This window comes from Crocodylus porosus, unplaced genomic scaffold (assembly GCF_001723895.1).
Source record: "Crocodylus porosus isolate Cpor-Errol unplaced genomic scaffold, CroPor_comp1, whole genome shotgun sequence".
Classification (NCBI taxonomy): Eukaryota; Metazoa; Chordata; order Crocodylia; family Crocodylidae; genus Crocodylus; species Crocodylus porosus.
This window is the reverse complement of record NW_017728886.1, coordinates 57,383,802-57,400,644: the sequence shown is the minus strand read 5'-3', so window position 1 is coordinate 57,400,644 and position 16,843 is coordinate 57,383,802. Positions and strand designations below refer to the sequence as shown.

The following is a 16,843-nucleotide window of genomic DNA, read 5'->3' as shown; positions in this document are numbered from 1 at the left end:
TCCTGCCATGGCAGGGGGTCGGACTAGATGATCTGCTCAGGTCCCTTCCGACCCTAGAAACTATAAAACTATGAAACAATAAAATCAAAATACCTAAACCATTTTGTCCTCCCACAGCAAATATTTTGTCTTTCACAAACACCAACCCATGATTCTTCCTAGCTTCAATCATTGGGCATAGTTCAGTCCATCTGAAAGAGAGAAATAGATAAAGAGATATAGAAAGAGAAAGTTATTTATTCATTCTTACTCATTTATTAGATTATATTTCTTTTCCATTTCTTGGGACTGGAAAAAATGTGAAATTTAGAGGAGTAGGTTTCCAACTTTTCAATCAAATCTTAAGCATCCTACATTTTTATTTAGTATTCCTGCCCTTTCCTCAAGCCAGTTCATTACCACATGCAATTCATCTCATCTTCCTACATATTCACATACGTTTCAGATTCTTAACTATCTGAAAAGTTAACTAAACCAGTAGAACAGCTGGCAACCAAAGGTATCAACAGTTGGTACTTACGTTTCAGTGGCTGGATCATAAACTTCACAGGAATTAAGGACCCTTCCAGAAACATTGTTTCCCAAACTTCCTCCACATACATAAATGAGACCGTTTGCTTCCACCATGCCATGACTGCAACGTTGAGTCAGCATGCTAGGCTTTGTATGCCAGCTTTCTGTTCTTGTATCATAACATTCAAATAAATATAGAGCAGAATTTCCTTTAAAAAAAAAAAAAAGATTATTTTAATGGCTCTATTTTAAAAGAAAATCAGCAAACAAACAGTAGTATTGAAGGATGTTTCAATCCTCACTTAAAAGCACTTTTATCTCCCAACAGCACAATTTGTAACTATGGAAAATTTTGAAATATTCTACTTCTGACTGATTTCCTGACTCTTAATTTCTACCTTTCAAAGTACAACATATATTTAGTGTTTGATATTTGTGTTTTTAAATTGGTGAGAATCATCTGGATACTTCATTGAGAAGGACTCATGGAAGAACTTAACTGGGACATGGAATATTAAGCTCAGAAGTTAACAATAAAATGATAGTCTCTGTCTCTTATTAAACGATCCCAAACAGATATTGATTAAACAGATGACTACTTGTAAGTTGTTTTTGCACAGATTCATACAAACAGAAATGGGCTTATTACATATGGCTTGATTAATCCATATGATATTCCATCACATTTATTACAATGCATTCTTTTTTAAATAACATGGCTACATTAAGTTGGAACATATTACTGTTTTATTACTGACCATTTAACTGCAAAGTACTACTTGATGTTCTAATTTTTCCCATGCGTTGGAAAAGATATTTCCACATTTTTTCTTACTTCTTTTCCTAACAGAAACCAATCCAGTTCCTGCTGATATCAATGGGGATCTTTCTACTGAAGGTAAAAGGAAGTTTAATAAGACATACTTAGGTGTATGCCTGAACCGAAGAACACTGGACAAAAGGCTTTTTCTACAGCAGGGGTGGGCAAAATATAGCCCAACACAGGATTTTGTCCAGCCTGTGGCAGGTCCCTTGGGCCTGCCCAGCCCAGGCATGGGGGCAGTGCAGCAGTGAGACGCGCTTCCCAACAGCCTTGAGTGGCAGCTACCTGCAATGGCAGCTCCTTCCAGCTACCACTGCCAGTCTCCACTGCTGCCACTGGACCTAGCCCCACTGCTTGCGCACTCCAGCCCGTCTGCCTGCACCCACGGCCAGAGGCATTGGATGTAGTGGGTGGGCAGGGTATCCACAGAGACCAGCTTGGGACCTATGGGGGCAGGGCATGCAGCTGGGCAGATGGGAAGGTGGGCTGGGAGCAGCATCCAGGACTGGGGTGGGCAGACTGAGATGGGGCCAGGGCCCAGGGCAGAGCTACGATCCACTGCCCAAACATCCCTTCAACAGGGGCTGGTTCTGTGGGCAGGAGTGTGCAAGGAATAGATAATGGCTCTGCCCTGATCCCAATCTCAGCCCTGGCCTCAGACCCGCCTGTCCTACTTTCGGATGCCACTCCCTGCCAACCCGCAACCCCATCCTATCCACCCAGTCACATGCCCTACACACATGGGTCCCAGCTGGTTTCCACGTAGACCCTGGGATCACTGTTGACAGCGTGAGGCTGAGGTCTAGGGCAGAGCCACCATCTACTCTCCACATGTCCCTACCCACAGAACCAGCACACATCATGTGGATGTATGGGTAGTGGATCATGACTCTGCCCTGGGCCCTGGCCCTCTGCTGTTACTGCCTTGTGATCCTGGCCTTGGCTGCCCATCCCACTCCTGGATACTGCTCCCCACCCACGGCTCCATCCCATCCACCTGGCCAAGTACAGGGCAGAGCCACTTAGGGAGTTTTTGAGAGCTGTTGTAGTGGGGAGGGTGTGCTGACCCAGCCTGTGACAGCTTACCAAAACTCCTTAAGTGGCTCTCTGGTCCAAATAATTGCCCACCCTTTTTCTAGAGTGCGTCAGGGTCATTTTCCCCCACATTGCCTAAGGTGTCATCATCTGCTTTGATGTAAGGTATCTCTCCTCACACACTCTGTCTTTAGAACCTAGAATGCTACACAAATAGTCCTCAAAACCTACATGGTGAAGACTGACTGTTCAGGTCTGATAGCATCATAGAAAGTTAGGGCTGGAAGGAATCTCAGGAGGTCCCTTCTAGTCCAACCCCCAGCTAAAGGCAGGGCCATCCCCAACTAGATCATTCCAGCCAAAGTGTTGTCTAGCCAGGTCTTGAAAACCTCCAAGGATGGAGCTTCCACCATCTCCCTGGGTAACCTGTTCCAGTGTTTTACTACTGTCCTAGTGAGAAAATTTTTCCTAATATCTAACATAAATTTCCCTTGTTGCAACTTAACACTGGTGCTCCTTGTTCTGTCATCTACCACCAGTAACAGTCTAGGTCTATCTTCTTTTGAACCCCTATTCAGGTAGTTGAAGGCTACTATTAAGTCCCCTCTCAGTCTCCTCTTCTCTAGACTAAATAAGCCCACTTCCCTTCTTTTTTCCTGAAAAGTCACGTGCCCCAGCCCCGTCACTATTTTTGTTGCCCTCTGCTGGACTCTCCAATTTGTCCACATCCTTTCTGTAGTGAGGGACTCAAAACTGAACACAACACCCCAGATGTGGCCTTACCAGTGCTGAATAGAGGGAAATAACCACTTCCTTAAACTTGCTGGCAACACTCCTACTAGTGCAGCCCAGTATGCTCTTAGCCTTCTTGGCAACAAGGGCACACTGCTGGCTCATATTCAGCTTATTGTCCACTGTAACCCCCAGGTCCTTTTCTGCAGAGCTGCTGCCCAGCCAGTCAGTCACCAATCTGTACTGGTGCATGGGATTGTTCCATCCTCAGTGCAGGACTTGGCACTTGTCCTTGTTGAACCTCATAAGATTCCTTCAGGCCCAAGCTTTCAATCTGATAGTCCAGTGAGTAGACTTCTACGAAGCACCCTTTTGTTTTTGTACAATGGTCATGCTTGGTTCTATTCAGAATTTCCTGTCATCTCTACTAAACAATCAGAAAGAGGAACTACACACAAAGAAGAGAACTTACAGGTGTTCAAGTACACCATTAGTATTAGTTGTTGTTCAAATGATCAATAGCAATTGTGTATTACAGTTTTTTTTAATAGAAGAGCTTCTAAAATGAGTGAATGTTACCAGTGCAATGCTTCCCATTTCTAAATAGGGAAAGAGAATTCTATTATTTGCAGTAGTTAAGATTTTCAAGGTAAAGCTAAAATAGTACTCCCAAGACAACATGGGAGAGCAGAAAGAGATCACATTACCCAAACTGAAATAACAGATCTGCGAGAACTGTACCTTCCCTCAATTAAATCAGTATACATATTTTTATTAAACAAACAGTGACAGCCACTGTAACAACACATAATAAATTAAGTCATGCAAATCTGAGATTTTAGTCTCTTCTACAGCTAGATAATTGTGGGAAGACTGGAAAACTGTTTATATTAAAATACAGTTTAATCAGGCAAACGTTATTTATTTTTCCTCATGTTTGCAGTTTGGTAGAGTTAGAATAGAAATGTTCTGTTGGACAGTTGGATGACATTTGTCAGATTTTAAAATACTTCCATAAAATTAATACAAACATTTTAATTGAATCTTCATTTGCTATTCCATCTTGAAAATTTTAAGGTGAAAGGGGGTACCATGCAATGTAAATAATTGAAAAGGGCAAATCTTAAGAGTAGTATGCATTACAGATGTAATAACTACACTAGATGTTATATAAAAGAATTATACAGACAAAACAAAAATCATACTACTTTATTGGCTGTCATTTAGAGAGCATAGGTCTCAGACCTTTATTTCCAAGTAACCTCTAGTTTTTAGAAGCATTTCAATAAAGTAGTTTTCATATCTTAGAACGAGGGAAAAGCAGTTACTTCATATCTATAACACTAGATGGCAGGTATGTACTGTTAACAGCCATGTCAAGACCAATTAAAGAACAGTAAAAGCTGTGTTATCTGGCATCCATGAGGAATGGGAAGTGCCCGTTAATCAAATATGCTGGTTACCTGAGAGGTGTCTTTGCCTGTCTGGGCTGCTGCTCCTCCCACCACGTCCAGTGCACTAGGCTTCAACTCCCTGGCGTTAGTGTGCCAGGGGACAGGGGGCCTCGCACAGGCTGCTTTGCCCTGGGGAGTGGTACAAAGTCAGCGAAGTGGGACTTGGTGAAACTGGAAGTGCCGCATGGGGACTTCCGGTTTCGCTCTTGTTGTGTTGATCGGCATGCTGGTTAATAGAGCATGCCGGCTAATAAAGTGCCAGATAACACTGCTTTTACCGTATTTTATGCCTGTGTTAGCCCCTGATGATGAATATTATTTATCTTCTGCTCACTTTTAGTTTTGCCTTGCTACAAAGTTTGCAGCAGGGCAAAACTTAAGTGTCCTACTACCAATACTACTGTCATGATATTAGATGTTTTGACAGAATGCAAAGTAATCCTTTAGCTCTTGCACTGTTTCTGAAGGAAAAAGGAAGCCTCTTCATTAAATGAAGAAAACAAAATGAAAGTAGAACCAGCAAGCAACTTATTTCAAAAATTACTCCCTTAACAGGGATCCTTCCTTACAAGAGTAGTTAAGGAAAGTTTCACTACCAACAAGAACGGATATAAACCAGTCTTTTCCTAATGGTTAGGGCCATTATAGCCAGACCGTTACTGGAATTCATATCTTGACTCCTGGTGTGCATACAACTTTCCTGCTGTTGTATTAGTGCTGATAAAGATGATGCTGGTCCACATTCATAAGTAATAAAAGGTCAACGAGTTCTCTGCATTTACACCAGTAAACTGAGAGCAGGATTGGAGCTCTCATATTTATTTGCTTGTAGCTAATTTACTCTGGTATTTTCTTTGTGAGCTGAATAAAGTGCAGATATTGTTAATACAACAGTTCCACTGAAAATGCATTCAGACATGCAATAGAAAAGAAAAAAAATATTCTCAGGGTCTCAAAAAGAATGTGTCTTGTTTTGGAACAAGCAAAGGACCATTACAGACAAGCATTACAGAAACACTTGTAGTTTCTTTTCAACAAGTCACAGAAATCAGGAAGCTTTACATGTATTCTCAGTTTGTTTTTTTAAAGATCGTGTCTTACCCACTTCTGAACCACCAGATGTATAAATTTTGCCCTCAGCAGCACAGGCTGCAAGGCTATCTCGAGGTGTTGGAGGTCCAAGTTTGGAATACCAGCTATCCTTCACCACATTGTAGCAGTCCATTCGCTTTATAGGGAAGAGCTGGGAACCACCCAGAATATAAACTACGTTGTCCCAGAAGACACAAGCTGCATCTCTGCGCTTTTCAAAGGGACATCGGATGTCTGTCCAGCTATAATCCTGCATTACAAAGAACAGGTAAAGTCTAACAGATTATATAAACCTCCCTGTAGTATTTTCAAACAAAGGTTTTCATAGAAATTCAGACACTCCATACTCCGTTTCTTTTTTCAAAACAAACACCAGTACTGCATATTGAAGAATACTCCTCAGGCACACATCCTGAAAATTTCTTAGAACACACACACGCATGCACGCACGCACACCCCTCTAGTTGCAATGAGCCATGACATTATCAATTTCTAGTTTCCATTCCCTTTGCATGTTCAGAATAGTTTCCCTGAAAACTGTTCTTTCAACAACAACAAAAAAAGAAACCTGAACTACTCCCAACATGTTGAAAACTACGCAAGCCACCAATACAAGAACATACCATGTTCTTTCATGGAAGTGGAGAAAGACATTTAATACTGAGAAACATTTTTATTTTACAGAAAAGTATTCTAAGTAAAAAATGAAAACAAAGGAGGGGAAAAAAGTTAAGTGTTATCAAACTGATAATAAAATTGAAAATATGTATTATACAGCTTTTATTGCCATGACAACTAGGAGAATTTTTTAAATAGAATTTATCACCACAAATTATATTTCCCTACTGACAGTGAATAGCACTAATAAAAATGAAGAACACTGCTGCCAGAAATGATAGCAGGGAACTACGCTTTGACTGGCTGACAAAAGTATAGCAAGTACCAAGGTACAAGGGTAACAGGAAGAAGAGACTATCACTGGCCAAATTCTGGAAATGACCAACCAAGAAGCTAACTCCATATTTGATGGTGCAGCTTTACCATGACTAACTACATCTGTGGTCTGAGTTTTATATAATTTACACCAATAGCATGAATTGCACTCAACGATGAAAAGAAAACCAAGTCTCTGGAGACTTGAATAATATCTCAAGGCAATAGAAAGCTAAGCTGGTTATTTTCTGGACCTAGACAGAGAGAGATTATTTGTATTCCTGAAATAAGATACCTGTAGTAAAATCCTAATCCTGCTTAAATCAGTAAGAATTTAGTATTCATTTCAAATGGACCCAATATTTTACTCATGGATTCCTTCACTCGACCTTAAAAGTTGTAGGGCCTTAATCCTCAAAGTATACCCAATACAAACACCATAATATCATCTGAAAAAGTATAACATATATCTGATACAACCATGTAGGGAAAAAAGTCTTAACAATACCCCTGTGCCATATTTTTATAGCAAATACCATATAGCCCTAATTAATATTTAAAACATAAGTAGCAAATAGCAACATGTTCCACCAGTCTCATGTTTGGTGTAAGTTTGGCAAATAGAGGTAATACTTCTGTAAGCAGCTGAAGTTTCCACAGTGCGGATACCTTGCACACAGTCCAAACTTCCTTCCTTCCTGTGGTTTGGCTTGATCAGTAACAGAAATACAAACCAAGACAGAAATTTCAACCCAAGTATTCTCTCCAAACTTGGTTATTTCTAGGGTTTTCACTACAGAACCAACTTCTTTTCTCCTTTAGACCCATACTTATAACCCTGGTCAAAACAGGCAACATGCACACATCAACTATAATTGTCTTTTTGCAGAGTGAAAGCCTCCAAAATTAGGATGATGTACCAAAAAGCTGCATTCTTGTGCATCATTCTGGATTAAGAGGTTTTCTTGTATGAAAATTTACACTACAAACAACTTTCTTCCTCTTGAGTTGTTTCTCAATGTTTTTGTATTAGAGGTGGTGCAGCAAATTTGACTAGGTACAACTAATCCGAGTTCAGTACTGGCTGGGAAGCACAAACTTGAAGTGTAATCAATTAAAAAAAAAAGGAACTAAGATGCATTTTGAGCTTGACAATGCCCCTTGGTAGCCTTCTTCTGAAAAGCACGTTCCTGCATGCAAGTATATTGATTGTCATGTATTTCTACTGAATTGTTTGATGCTAATATTGCCTGACAGCTCTTTTCAGCCAATGGATGCAAGTTTTCACCCCTCTTGAACAAAAAGGTATACTAAAATCAATTTTATTGCAAGTAATAAAGATAAGTCATTTCATTAGTACTACCAAGATTAAGTACTGTATATACATAGGTAGTTTTGAGAATATCAGTTAACTATACTTTTTAAACTGTAAGCCCTTACAGCAGGAGCAAGCAATTCTTTCAGACTGAGGGCCACTTACTGAGTTTGGGCAACCTGTCAAGGGATGCATGGGTAGCCATGCCCCTTTCACAGGTGCCCTGCCCCCTGGTTGCCACCTTGTGTCAAAGTCCTGCCCCCTAACCCCTGACCTTTGCCACCAATGTCCCTTCCCTTGCCGCCGGAAGTACTCCTTTCAGCAAGGGGGTTTGCCATCTCAGAACCAGAAAACTACCAAATTATATTCTAAAAAGCAAACATCTAAAACATTCATTAATTTGATTTCAAAAAAATATTTTTGTCCTGGTTTACATATGCTTGTGTAGTATACATAGAAGTGATTGTATATAATAGCTTAAAATGAAGTCTTACTCTTATGTATTGTGTGGGGGGTATAGGTTTGTGAAGGGCTGTGTGTATGTGGGGTGTGGGGGAGTGTGAGGGGGTGTGGGTGTGGGAGTCTACGTGCATGGCTGTGTGGTGGGGGAGGTATGTGGGTATATGTGCATGGTGGGGTGTATATTTGGGACTTACCCTACGAACACACACACACACACACACACACACACAGTCCCTCCCTACACCCCCTCCCCCCCAGCCCTGGGGTCATGGGACCCATGCTCCCATGGTCCGGTGATGTAGCCAGGAGCCACATGGTGCTGGAGCAGTGCAGGGGCAGGAAGGCAAGTAAATGGCTGAGGGTATGGCGGGGCTGGGTTGCTGCATTCTGCTGGCAGCTCCTCCTGGGTCCTACTGCCCCTGGCTCTTGTCATCTTTGACAGGCAGCCAGGAGCAGATAAACATTTTCTAAATGTTTTAGGGGCCCCACAGGCTGAATAGAATGGCCTGGCAAGCTGGATTCGGCCCACAGGCCAGATTTTGCTCACCCCTGCCTTACAGCATGGGACACACTTTTCTCTTCTACTGTTCTGAACACTGCCAAGTGTACCATCAGTGCTAACTTTATGCCATCACCAAATGCAAATGAAAAATCTTAAATGTATTCTGAGGTTACCTTTGGATTAAAGTATCTGCAGGACTGTGGCTGTGAGCCTCCAAACAAAGCAATGCGATAATCATGTTTTTTCCTTCGTGGTCTTGTACCCTCTACTAGCTCTTCTCTGTCCTCTGGAGAAAGAAGGTGATATCTCATTCCACCTAAAAGAAAAGCAACAACTATCAATTCCATGTGGCTTGAACACAAAGAGGGACTTATTTACTAGAGCAGGGACTTGTAATTTTCAGAAAAAACAAAGTGACACATTCTAAATAACTGGCATCTTTCTTAAATCTACTTTTACTTATGAAAATAAAATCTGAGTTTTTCTCCATTTACGAAATGGACATCATAGGACACAATAGTGGTACTCAGCTTTAGATCATCTCAGACAGGTCCAACAATGTCAGAATAAAGTTAAAGTTGACCTTGTGCTAAATGTCAATTTAAAGATCTACCTGTTTAGTTTGATTTAGCCTACTTAACCAGAAGTTGCCAGGTTAAACCAAGTAGAAGGAAAGATGCACAGAAAAAGACAAAAAAAAATGGAAAATCCTAGGAAAACAAACTAAGCAGAAAACTTAGAAGTGCTCTAATATGTCTCCTAAACCCTGGGTTCCTGTACACGAACGTGGAGGCTGCTCCGGCATGCTGTATTTACAGCATGTTGGAAGAGACTTGATTGAGTCTGCTGGAACATGGCAATTACTGCACTCCAGTAGCCTCTCCCATATCAGTGTCCCCATGCTTCAAAATGGCGGCAGAAGTACTTGAATGAAAGCTTGAATGAGCTTTTGTTCAAGTGCCCCTGCTGCCATTTTGAAGTGTAGGTATGCTGATACACGAGATGCTTCAGCCCTTTAATTTAAATTGCTCTCGGAGCCACTCTAAATTAAAGCTCTGTCCATTCACCCCTGGAGTACATATAAAAGTGCCCCCTTGTGCCCAATTCTGCACTGTGCTGAAAGTTCTAAATTCCAGTTAGTTTAACTGAGAGTTTAACACTCATGCGGGATAAAGCTTTCAATATAAAAGGAAAGGTGAGAAGGAAAAAAAATTAAATTAATGTTGCTTTTAAGGCAAGGCTGAACTAAATTATTTCCTGCCATTCAACTAGCACAGGAATACAGTTCAATTTTATTTCCAAAACCACGAATAAAGTTTATTAATATATAGACTGTTCTTGGGCATCTGATGAAATTAAGAATCACATTAGTTGCCCATGTTTGAAGAGAGGACGATTTTGTCTCCATTTTCCTTTAAAATAAATGCACATAATGATGAGACATTTGATTCAACATTTTTAGAGTATAACATCTGTAGCCCTAACTGTCAGTCTGCATTAAAGGTGGAAATGGTAGACGATAAGTTAAAGGTCCTTAAGTTGCCTTGGGAGACTTTTGAGTCTCAGACATTTTGACATAAACATTTTTGATTGACTGTAATATAAACTGGAGTAATATTAAAGTTATCAGCTACTCTCAAAGGTGCGTTAACCCTTCCAATTACCCCTAATAAATCCTAACAAGGAAGCCACATTCTGTTACTCAGCATTAAGTTGGAATCACTTACCAGGGACTTTCATTTCTTTTCTCATTAAAACTGCTAAACTCTAACAGGTGCTATTTATATAACAAGCTGCTTATCAGCTTCAACTAAATGACATGTCCTAGAATGAATAAAGCTAATGCCAAATTAAAACTAAAAATGCAATAAAAATATTTTCACTTTAGTGAGCAATTGTCAAACAACAACAACAAATAATCTAATCATAAAGACTACTAAAATATTCAACTAGGAAACAACTTACTGATCACCATTTTAAGGCACTCAGGGTTATCCTGAATAAGTGGTTCTGCCTGAACAGTTTTACTTAAGAAATTTTTCGATATGAGAGGAAATCTGACTTTAGCAAGAATGTCAACCATGTATGGCTGGCGATTAGGTTCATCATATTTCAGCCACCTGACTGCTGCATCATAAACCTGAGAAAGAGAGGGAGACATACACACAAGCAATAAAACACTTGATAAAGTCTCCAAAGTGGCAAAGCAATTGAGTAGTTGGAGATCTATATAAATTTATGATCCAAGAATAAGGTGATTCCACAAAGTCAGTCATTATGTTAAACAAAATTAATACATGCTTCTGGGAAAAAAGCAACTTATAAACTCCTTGTATAATGACACTTTTATAGAGATCACATACATTTCCAAAGGTAAATTGTTGCAAGTATTGTATAGTCCTAAATGACAAGGCTTTTCATGTACAGAAGTACTGGTGAAATTATAGCCAACAATGAAGATGTTGTATTACAACACAATAATTACACCATTCCCTGTATCTGATGCATTTGATCTGATGTTTATAACCTGCTGCATGGGAAGTTTTTCAATCACACTAGTATTATGCGTTATTATGCGTCTTAGAACATGTATGGTAAAGTGAAATAAAAAATCCAAACATCACACTTATTTGGAGGAAGTTCACATTAAATGAGGTTTTAATAAAATGACAGCAGATTATTGAAAATGTAACATTAAGGATAAATTAGCTGCTATATTTTCCTTGAATCTTATTTACTTACTACAGGCAGAGAATCCAAGTATGTTGAGATGTACTACATAAGCATTTCTTCTGTTCCCCCTTTGCTTCTTTTTGGGGGAGTGGGGTGTGGTAGGAAAGTAGTAGGGAGAGCACAGCCTTGGTTTACAGGCTAAAATACTGGATTGCACAACTGCCAAATGTATATAGGGAAAAATCTTCATCTACAGGACTCACTTTGGAGTCACTATAGTATAATTACAGCTGATTATGATGTCACAAAAATCCATTTCTTTTAACTGAAACTGATCAGAACAAGTGAATGATTGGAGTTTGTTTGAAATAGTAGCTATTTTGCCATCAAATCATTTGCTACACAGTGGGCGCATCTACACATTCATTAATATGCTATTGTTACTGCATATTAAGTTGGTACCTCTAATATGAGGTACTACATAAAGGCGCACTGAGCTGCCCTAATGTGCAGTAGCAAAAGCAAATGCCTTTTTAGCGATGCTTAATGGGCAGTAGACTAATTCTACTTCACATTAGCATATTAGCACAGTTTTTCCTGACACTTTACTGTACAGTAGAATAGGCTATTAAACATTAAAGTGCACGCGTAGAAGCGCCCGAGTTACTCTAAGCGAAGGGTGGTCTTCCTGATTAAACTACATTACTTGCCAAATCTCTATGAATAAGAAGTCACACAGGAAGGAGTTAACCATTAGAAATAAACCTAGCTCAACACCATGGGCTAAGGCAGCGGTTTAATGGCAGTGTGCTAAGGCAGTGATTTACTTACATTACAGAGTGTACAAAGATTATCTGAATGTAGTAATCACGCTTCCACCCTTACTTCATTTGCATGACATCCTGCTTACATGTAAACTCCCTCCAGCATCACAGGAGGATTTATGCAGCATAAGAGTCTACACACCCATTTTCCTAAAGGCTTTTTAGGACACCAAATTCTACCTATACAAAATCCTTTTGCAATTTCAACTGAATTAGAACACACCCTTTCAGTCTGAGGCCAGCTGTATTGCTTAGTAAAGCTTGCAATTTACTTTACTTGGAATTAACTACTTTCTAAGGTGTTGCTTTGGGGCCTCAATGCTTTCCTGTATGTATACAGCTATACCTCTGAACTGAAACACGAACTGACGCTTTTCCATAATTTGCAGCTAGTCAATTCTTGTGCCTTTGCCAAACGATGCTGAAAAAACTCCCAGACTAATACAAAACAAAGCTGCATTGTTAGTCCTTGCCAAAGTCTTCCAAATTTATGCTGCTGCATATGCAAGCACTTACTTGCATGTACTACACTAATTTATATCTTATCAGCCACATGTCATGTACATGTACGGCACTCTCAAAATAGCAAGAATCACACAATTTACACCTGCTCTTAAACTTCACCACACCATTTCAATTGCTGCATTTATCTGGTAGAAGGCATATTTGACTAAGAAAATGGGATCTCACCTGATCTTCTGCCCGCACAGTCAGGGTGTCCTGGTTCAGAAGATGTGTAACACGCTTAACATCAAGCTGTAGGAACTCATCTGTTTTGTAAACTTCAGTGAAGTGCTGATGGATGAAGTCATCTGCTGTGGCTTTCAGTTCTGGACAGTCTAGGCATTCTGCTAACACACTTATACCTGCATAGAGAATGGGAAAAATATAGACATTTCCAAAGTTTGTAGGTTAAGGAATTTATCATATACACAAATAAATTAAACTTACAGAGCACCCAAAATTTTTTTTAAAGGTTTTCATAATTCATCTGTAACTTTAAATAAAAAGCTAAATGCACTCCTTGCAAAGCACAAACTTCTGGTTTTGATTAAACTGGCAGAATGGCAAGGATGTAATACTATCTCCATGTCATGCCATTATTCCTTTAGCTCTCAGCCCTGTAGCTTGTAATTAGAGTCAGGCTTTACATTGCTCAACAGGTTATCATTCTCTCTGGCACCATATCCTCAACATATGTGCTCTCTAAATAGCAATGGAAGCAACAACAGTACTTTAATTCTGCCTGAGCCATGCTGTTATGGGGCAGGGTGAAGAGCATGGACATAATACAATGAAATTCAAACTACACGAAGAACCAAACACATTTATTCCCCAACTCCAGAGAGGAAACAAATATAAAATGGCATTTGAAGTCAGATTTTAAGTAACACGACACTAAAATGGAGTTCCCATTCCTTCTTTTAATGCATCTTATGATTTTTCTGTTGATTTAAGTATTTTATAGCATGCATAGAGGTATGAAGTATCAATCTAGTAATTTTCACAGGTGTATCTTCCATTTAAAAACAAAGTAAAACTACAATGCTCAGATCTAGTGCAAGTAACACAATGATCTATGCCTACTGACACAAGGAAATCTAAAGTAAGGGCAACCATTCTTTTCTTCCTCTCTCTAAGTCAGAGTGCAACGCTGGGTTTATGGAGCACAGGGTTGTTTATATTCTTCTGTCAGTGGAAATATCAAGTACTTCAGTTCGCAAAAAAACCAAAATATTGATTTGGCCTTGCTTTCCTCTTTGTGGGATAAATTAGCCTTAGAGCCTGGTTTTTACCAGGCATGATTTTCTACTAAAGAAAAAACAGTACAAGAGGTTTTCATGCGTCTTTAAAGCAAGACATATTCATCAAAAGCTATCATCTTTCATTAACAATGTATTAATTCTACAGCTGTGCTCAAATGAAAGAAAGGTCAACTGAATCATTAGAATTCAGACAAGTCATGACATTTCTGTTGACATCAGATAGGGTTACACTTTCTTTGAAGCAGGTAATGTCATTTTTTTTGTTATTTTAAACACAGAATTGGTCAGTCAAATGTCAACAGGGTTCTGTAATGCAACAGGTTTGGCTAAAAAGTTTAAATTAGAACAAACATTTGAAATACTGGTACTGTCCATAAGATTTATGAACAAGCACTTAGTTTTGCTTGTGGGAATTTAGTTGCGTTTTTTTTTTTAAATGGAGAAAAGCAAACAGTCCACGTTACATATCAAATGCCTGTTGAGTTTATTTTTGAGACACTACTCTCTCAGTTGGAATGAGCAACAGCCAAGAACAAAAATAATTTGATACTTTTTTAAAGTAATAAAAAGCTAAAGCTTATTTAAGCTCATTTTGGAAAAATAAAATTACATCTGAGCCAACTTGTACCTCAAAGTCCAGCCAACAAGACTGAACGTTCCAAGTTACTGAAAAACTGAGGCCTTCAATCCAGCAGCGGGCTCCGTACTGGTGGATCCATGCCTCCACAGAGCCCCAGTGGAGTTAGTGGGCCTCCACACAGGCAGAGCTAGTTGCAGGACTGGGCCTCCTGTTTGTAATGAAAATGACAACAGTTCCTTAAAAAGCATCACGGATATGAGACTTCGATCTATTTCTGAAGAAGAGGATCCTATACTTCAAATTCACCAAGCTCTTGTAAACATTTATATAACAATTACTAGTAGAAGTCACTCTGAAACTTTCACATGATCACTCATGCTAGATAATTTTTAGCAATATTTTTGGTTTATAAGCTTTCAAATAAAGTCTCAAAAGTTCAGTGGCACATGCAATGACACATACCTGAATCTGTGCAAATGTTCTGTCTTTTAAAGAGGGGGGCAGGGGAAGACTACAACCATAAATATTATTTGACACTTTTAAAGCACAACCACATTTTTAAACAGTGTCTTTAACATAACACATCTTTCTTACCAAGACAATTTGAAGCATCAACTTGCTCTTTCAAAAAATCCACACACATTTTTTTCACAGGTTCAATTTGATACTGGTTTGCAGCATCTAGTAAAGACTGGACATTATTGCTGTTAACAGAAATCCTGCAAAACATATTATGCAAAATTAGCACAACTAAAACCACTCCATGACTGAAACATTAAAAGAAAGTTACACAAAGAGCAAAAGGATTCCCCCTCTACTATACCGACAAGAACATCTTACCTACAAAGCATGTTCTTCTTGCCAGGTTCTCTTCTGCCCTCCCCCCATTCTACACAACTGCATATAAGTAAATACAGCAAAACATGAAAGTAAGTTGGAACTACCTGGCCCTTAATTCTGAAAGATGAACCTTAAACTTTGGACAACTGTAGTCAGTCCATGCCTGATTTTGCAATTCTGACTTGTGTCCCATCAATCCATTACTGTCACAAAGAGAAATGGATTGATGGGACAGCATTTCTCTTTCTAAAGTCATCCTGGTACCCCTAGTAGCCAAAATAGTTTTATTATACACTTTACGGAAAAGAAAAGGAGTGTTTAAAAATACAAGAGGAATAGTACTATGAAGTTTATAGCACCATTACCTGTTTAGCTGGCCTAAAAATCTCTGCATGGGCCCACACAGAATTCTACTGACTTCAACAAAGGCCTACACCAACCTCTGTGCACATGGACTGAAGTAGAATTCTGTAACTGTAGCAAGTTGCTGAGATTTTAGAATGTAATATAGGTACTGTGGGAAATGAAGGTGTTCAGCTTCCCAGAAAAAAAAGACCGTTTTAAACAAGCTACCTTGCAGTATAAGCAAATTCCACAAGCTGTTCAATAATGTCAGGCTCTGCATCCTTTAGCTCCACTTCAAAGGACTTCGATTCAAGCATATTTGCTGCAAGTCAAGAAAAAGAGAACTAAATCAGCATATCCCCGTCAGCATAGCTGTCATTTTGCAACTCATGGAGCATCTCTGGTAAGACAATTACAAGAAAGGGAAAGACTTTTATAAAGCTGAACAGCCCAAACAAACTCATAGAGGAACTTTTCAAAACACTGGTAGTTATACTTTTACTATGTCTTGTCCAGACTTGGGATGTGGATATTATATTACTAAACTTGTAAAAATAATGCAAATAAAAAAGACTATCATTTCTGGAAAGCTGCCTGTATGTGCCCAGTGGTAGGAAAAATTAATATATTTTGTGATGTGATTAGTAAGACAAAAAAAATCATCTGAGCTCCTCATTACTAACAGGCATTTAAGAACATGGATGAGACCCCATTAAAAAGCAGAGCTGAATGAAGGAAGAAGAGAAATCAGCGAGGGATAGGATGCATTCATAGTTTCTAGGGTGAGAAGGGACCTGAGCATATCATCAAGTCTGACCCCCTGCCATGGGAGGAAAGAGTACTGGGGTCAAACGACCCCGGTGAGGCGTTCATCCAGCCTCCTCTTAAAGACCCCCAGGGTAGGAGCCAGCACCACTTCTCTTGGAAGTTGGTTCCAGATCCTAGCCGTCCTGA

The 16,843-nt window shown here is 39.4% G+C and overlaps 1 protein-coding gene across 3 annotated transcripts in view; it reads right to left on the bottom strand.

Moving 5' to 3' along the window:
• The window catches only part of KLHL7 (kelch like family member 7), a 34,606-nt gene that overhangs the window by 6,425 nt on the left and 11,338 nt on the right, over positions 1-16,843 (bottom strand). For all 3 annotated transcript variants that reach the window (XM_019534557.1, XM_019534566.1, XM_019534574.1), the window contains 8 exons: positions 16,118-16,211; positions 15,299-15,423; positions 13,049-13,224; positions 10,827-11,001; positions 9,035-9,177; positions 5,659-5,899; positions 521-722; positions 94-191 (listed from right to left, as the gene is read on the bottom strand). In XM_019534557.1, coding sequence (XP_019390102.1) covers positions 94-191; positions 521-722; positions 5,659-5,899; positions 9,035-9,177; positions 10,827-11,001; positions 13,049-13,224; positions 15,299-15,423; positions 16,118-16,211 — 1,254 coding nt within the window. The remainder of the gene's footprint in view (positions 1-93; positions 192-520; positions 723-5,658; positions 5,900-9,034; positions 9,178-10,826; positions 11,002-13,048; positions 13,225-15,298; positions 15,424-16,117; positions 16,212-16,843) is intronic.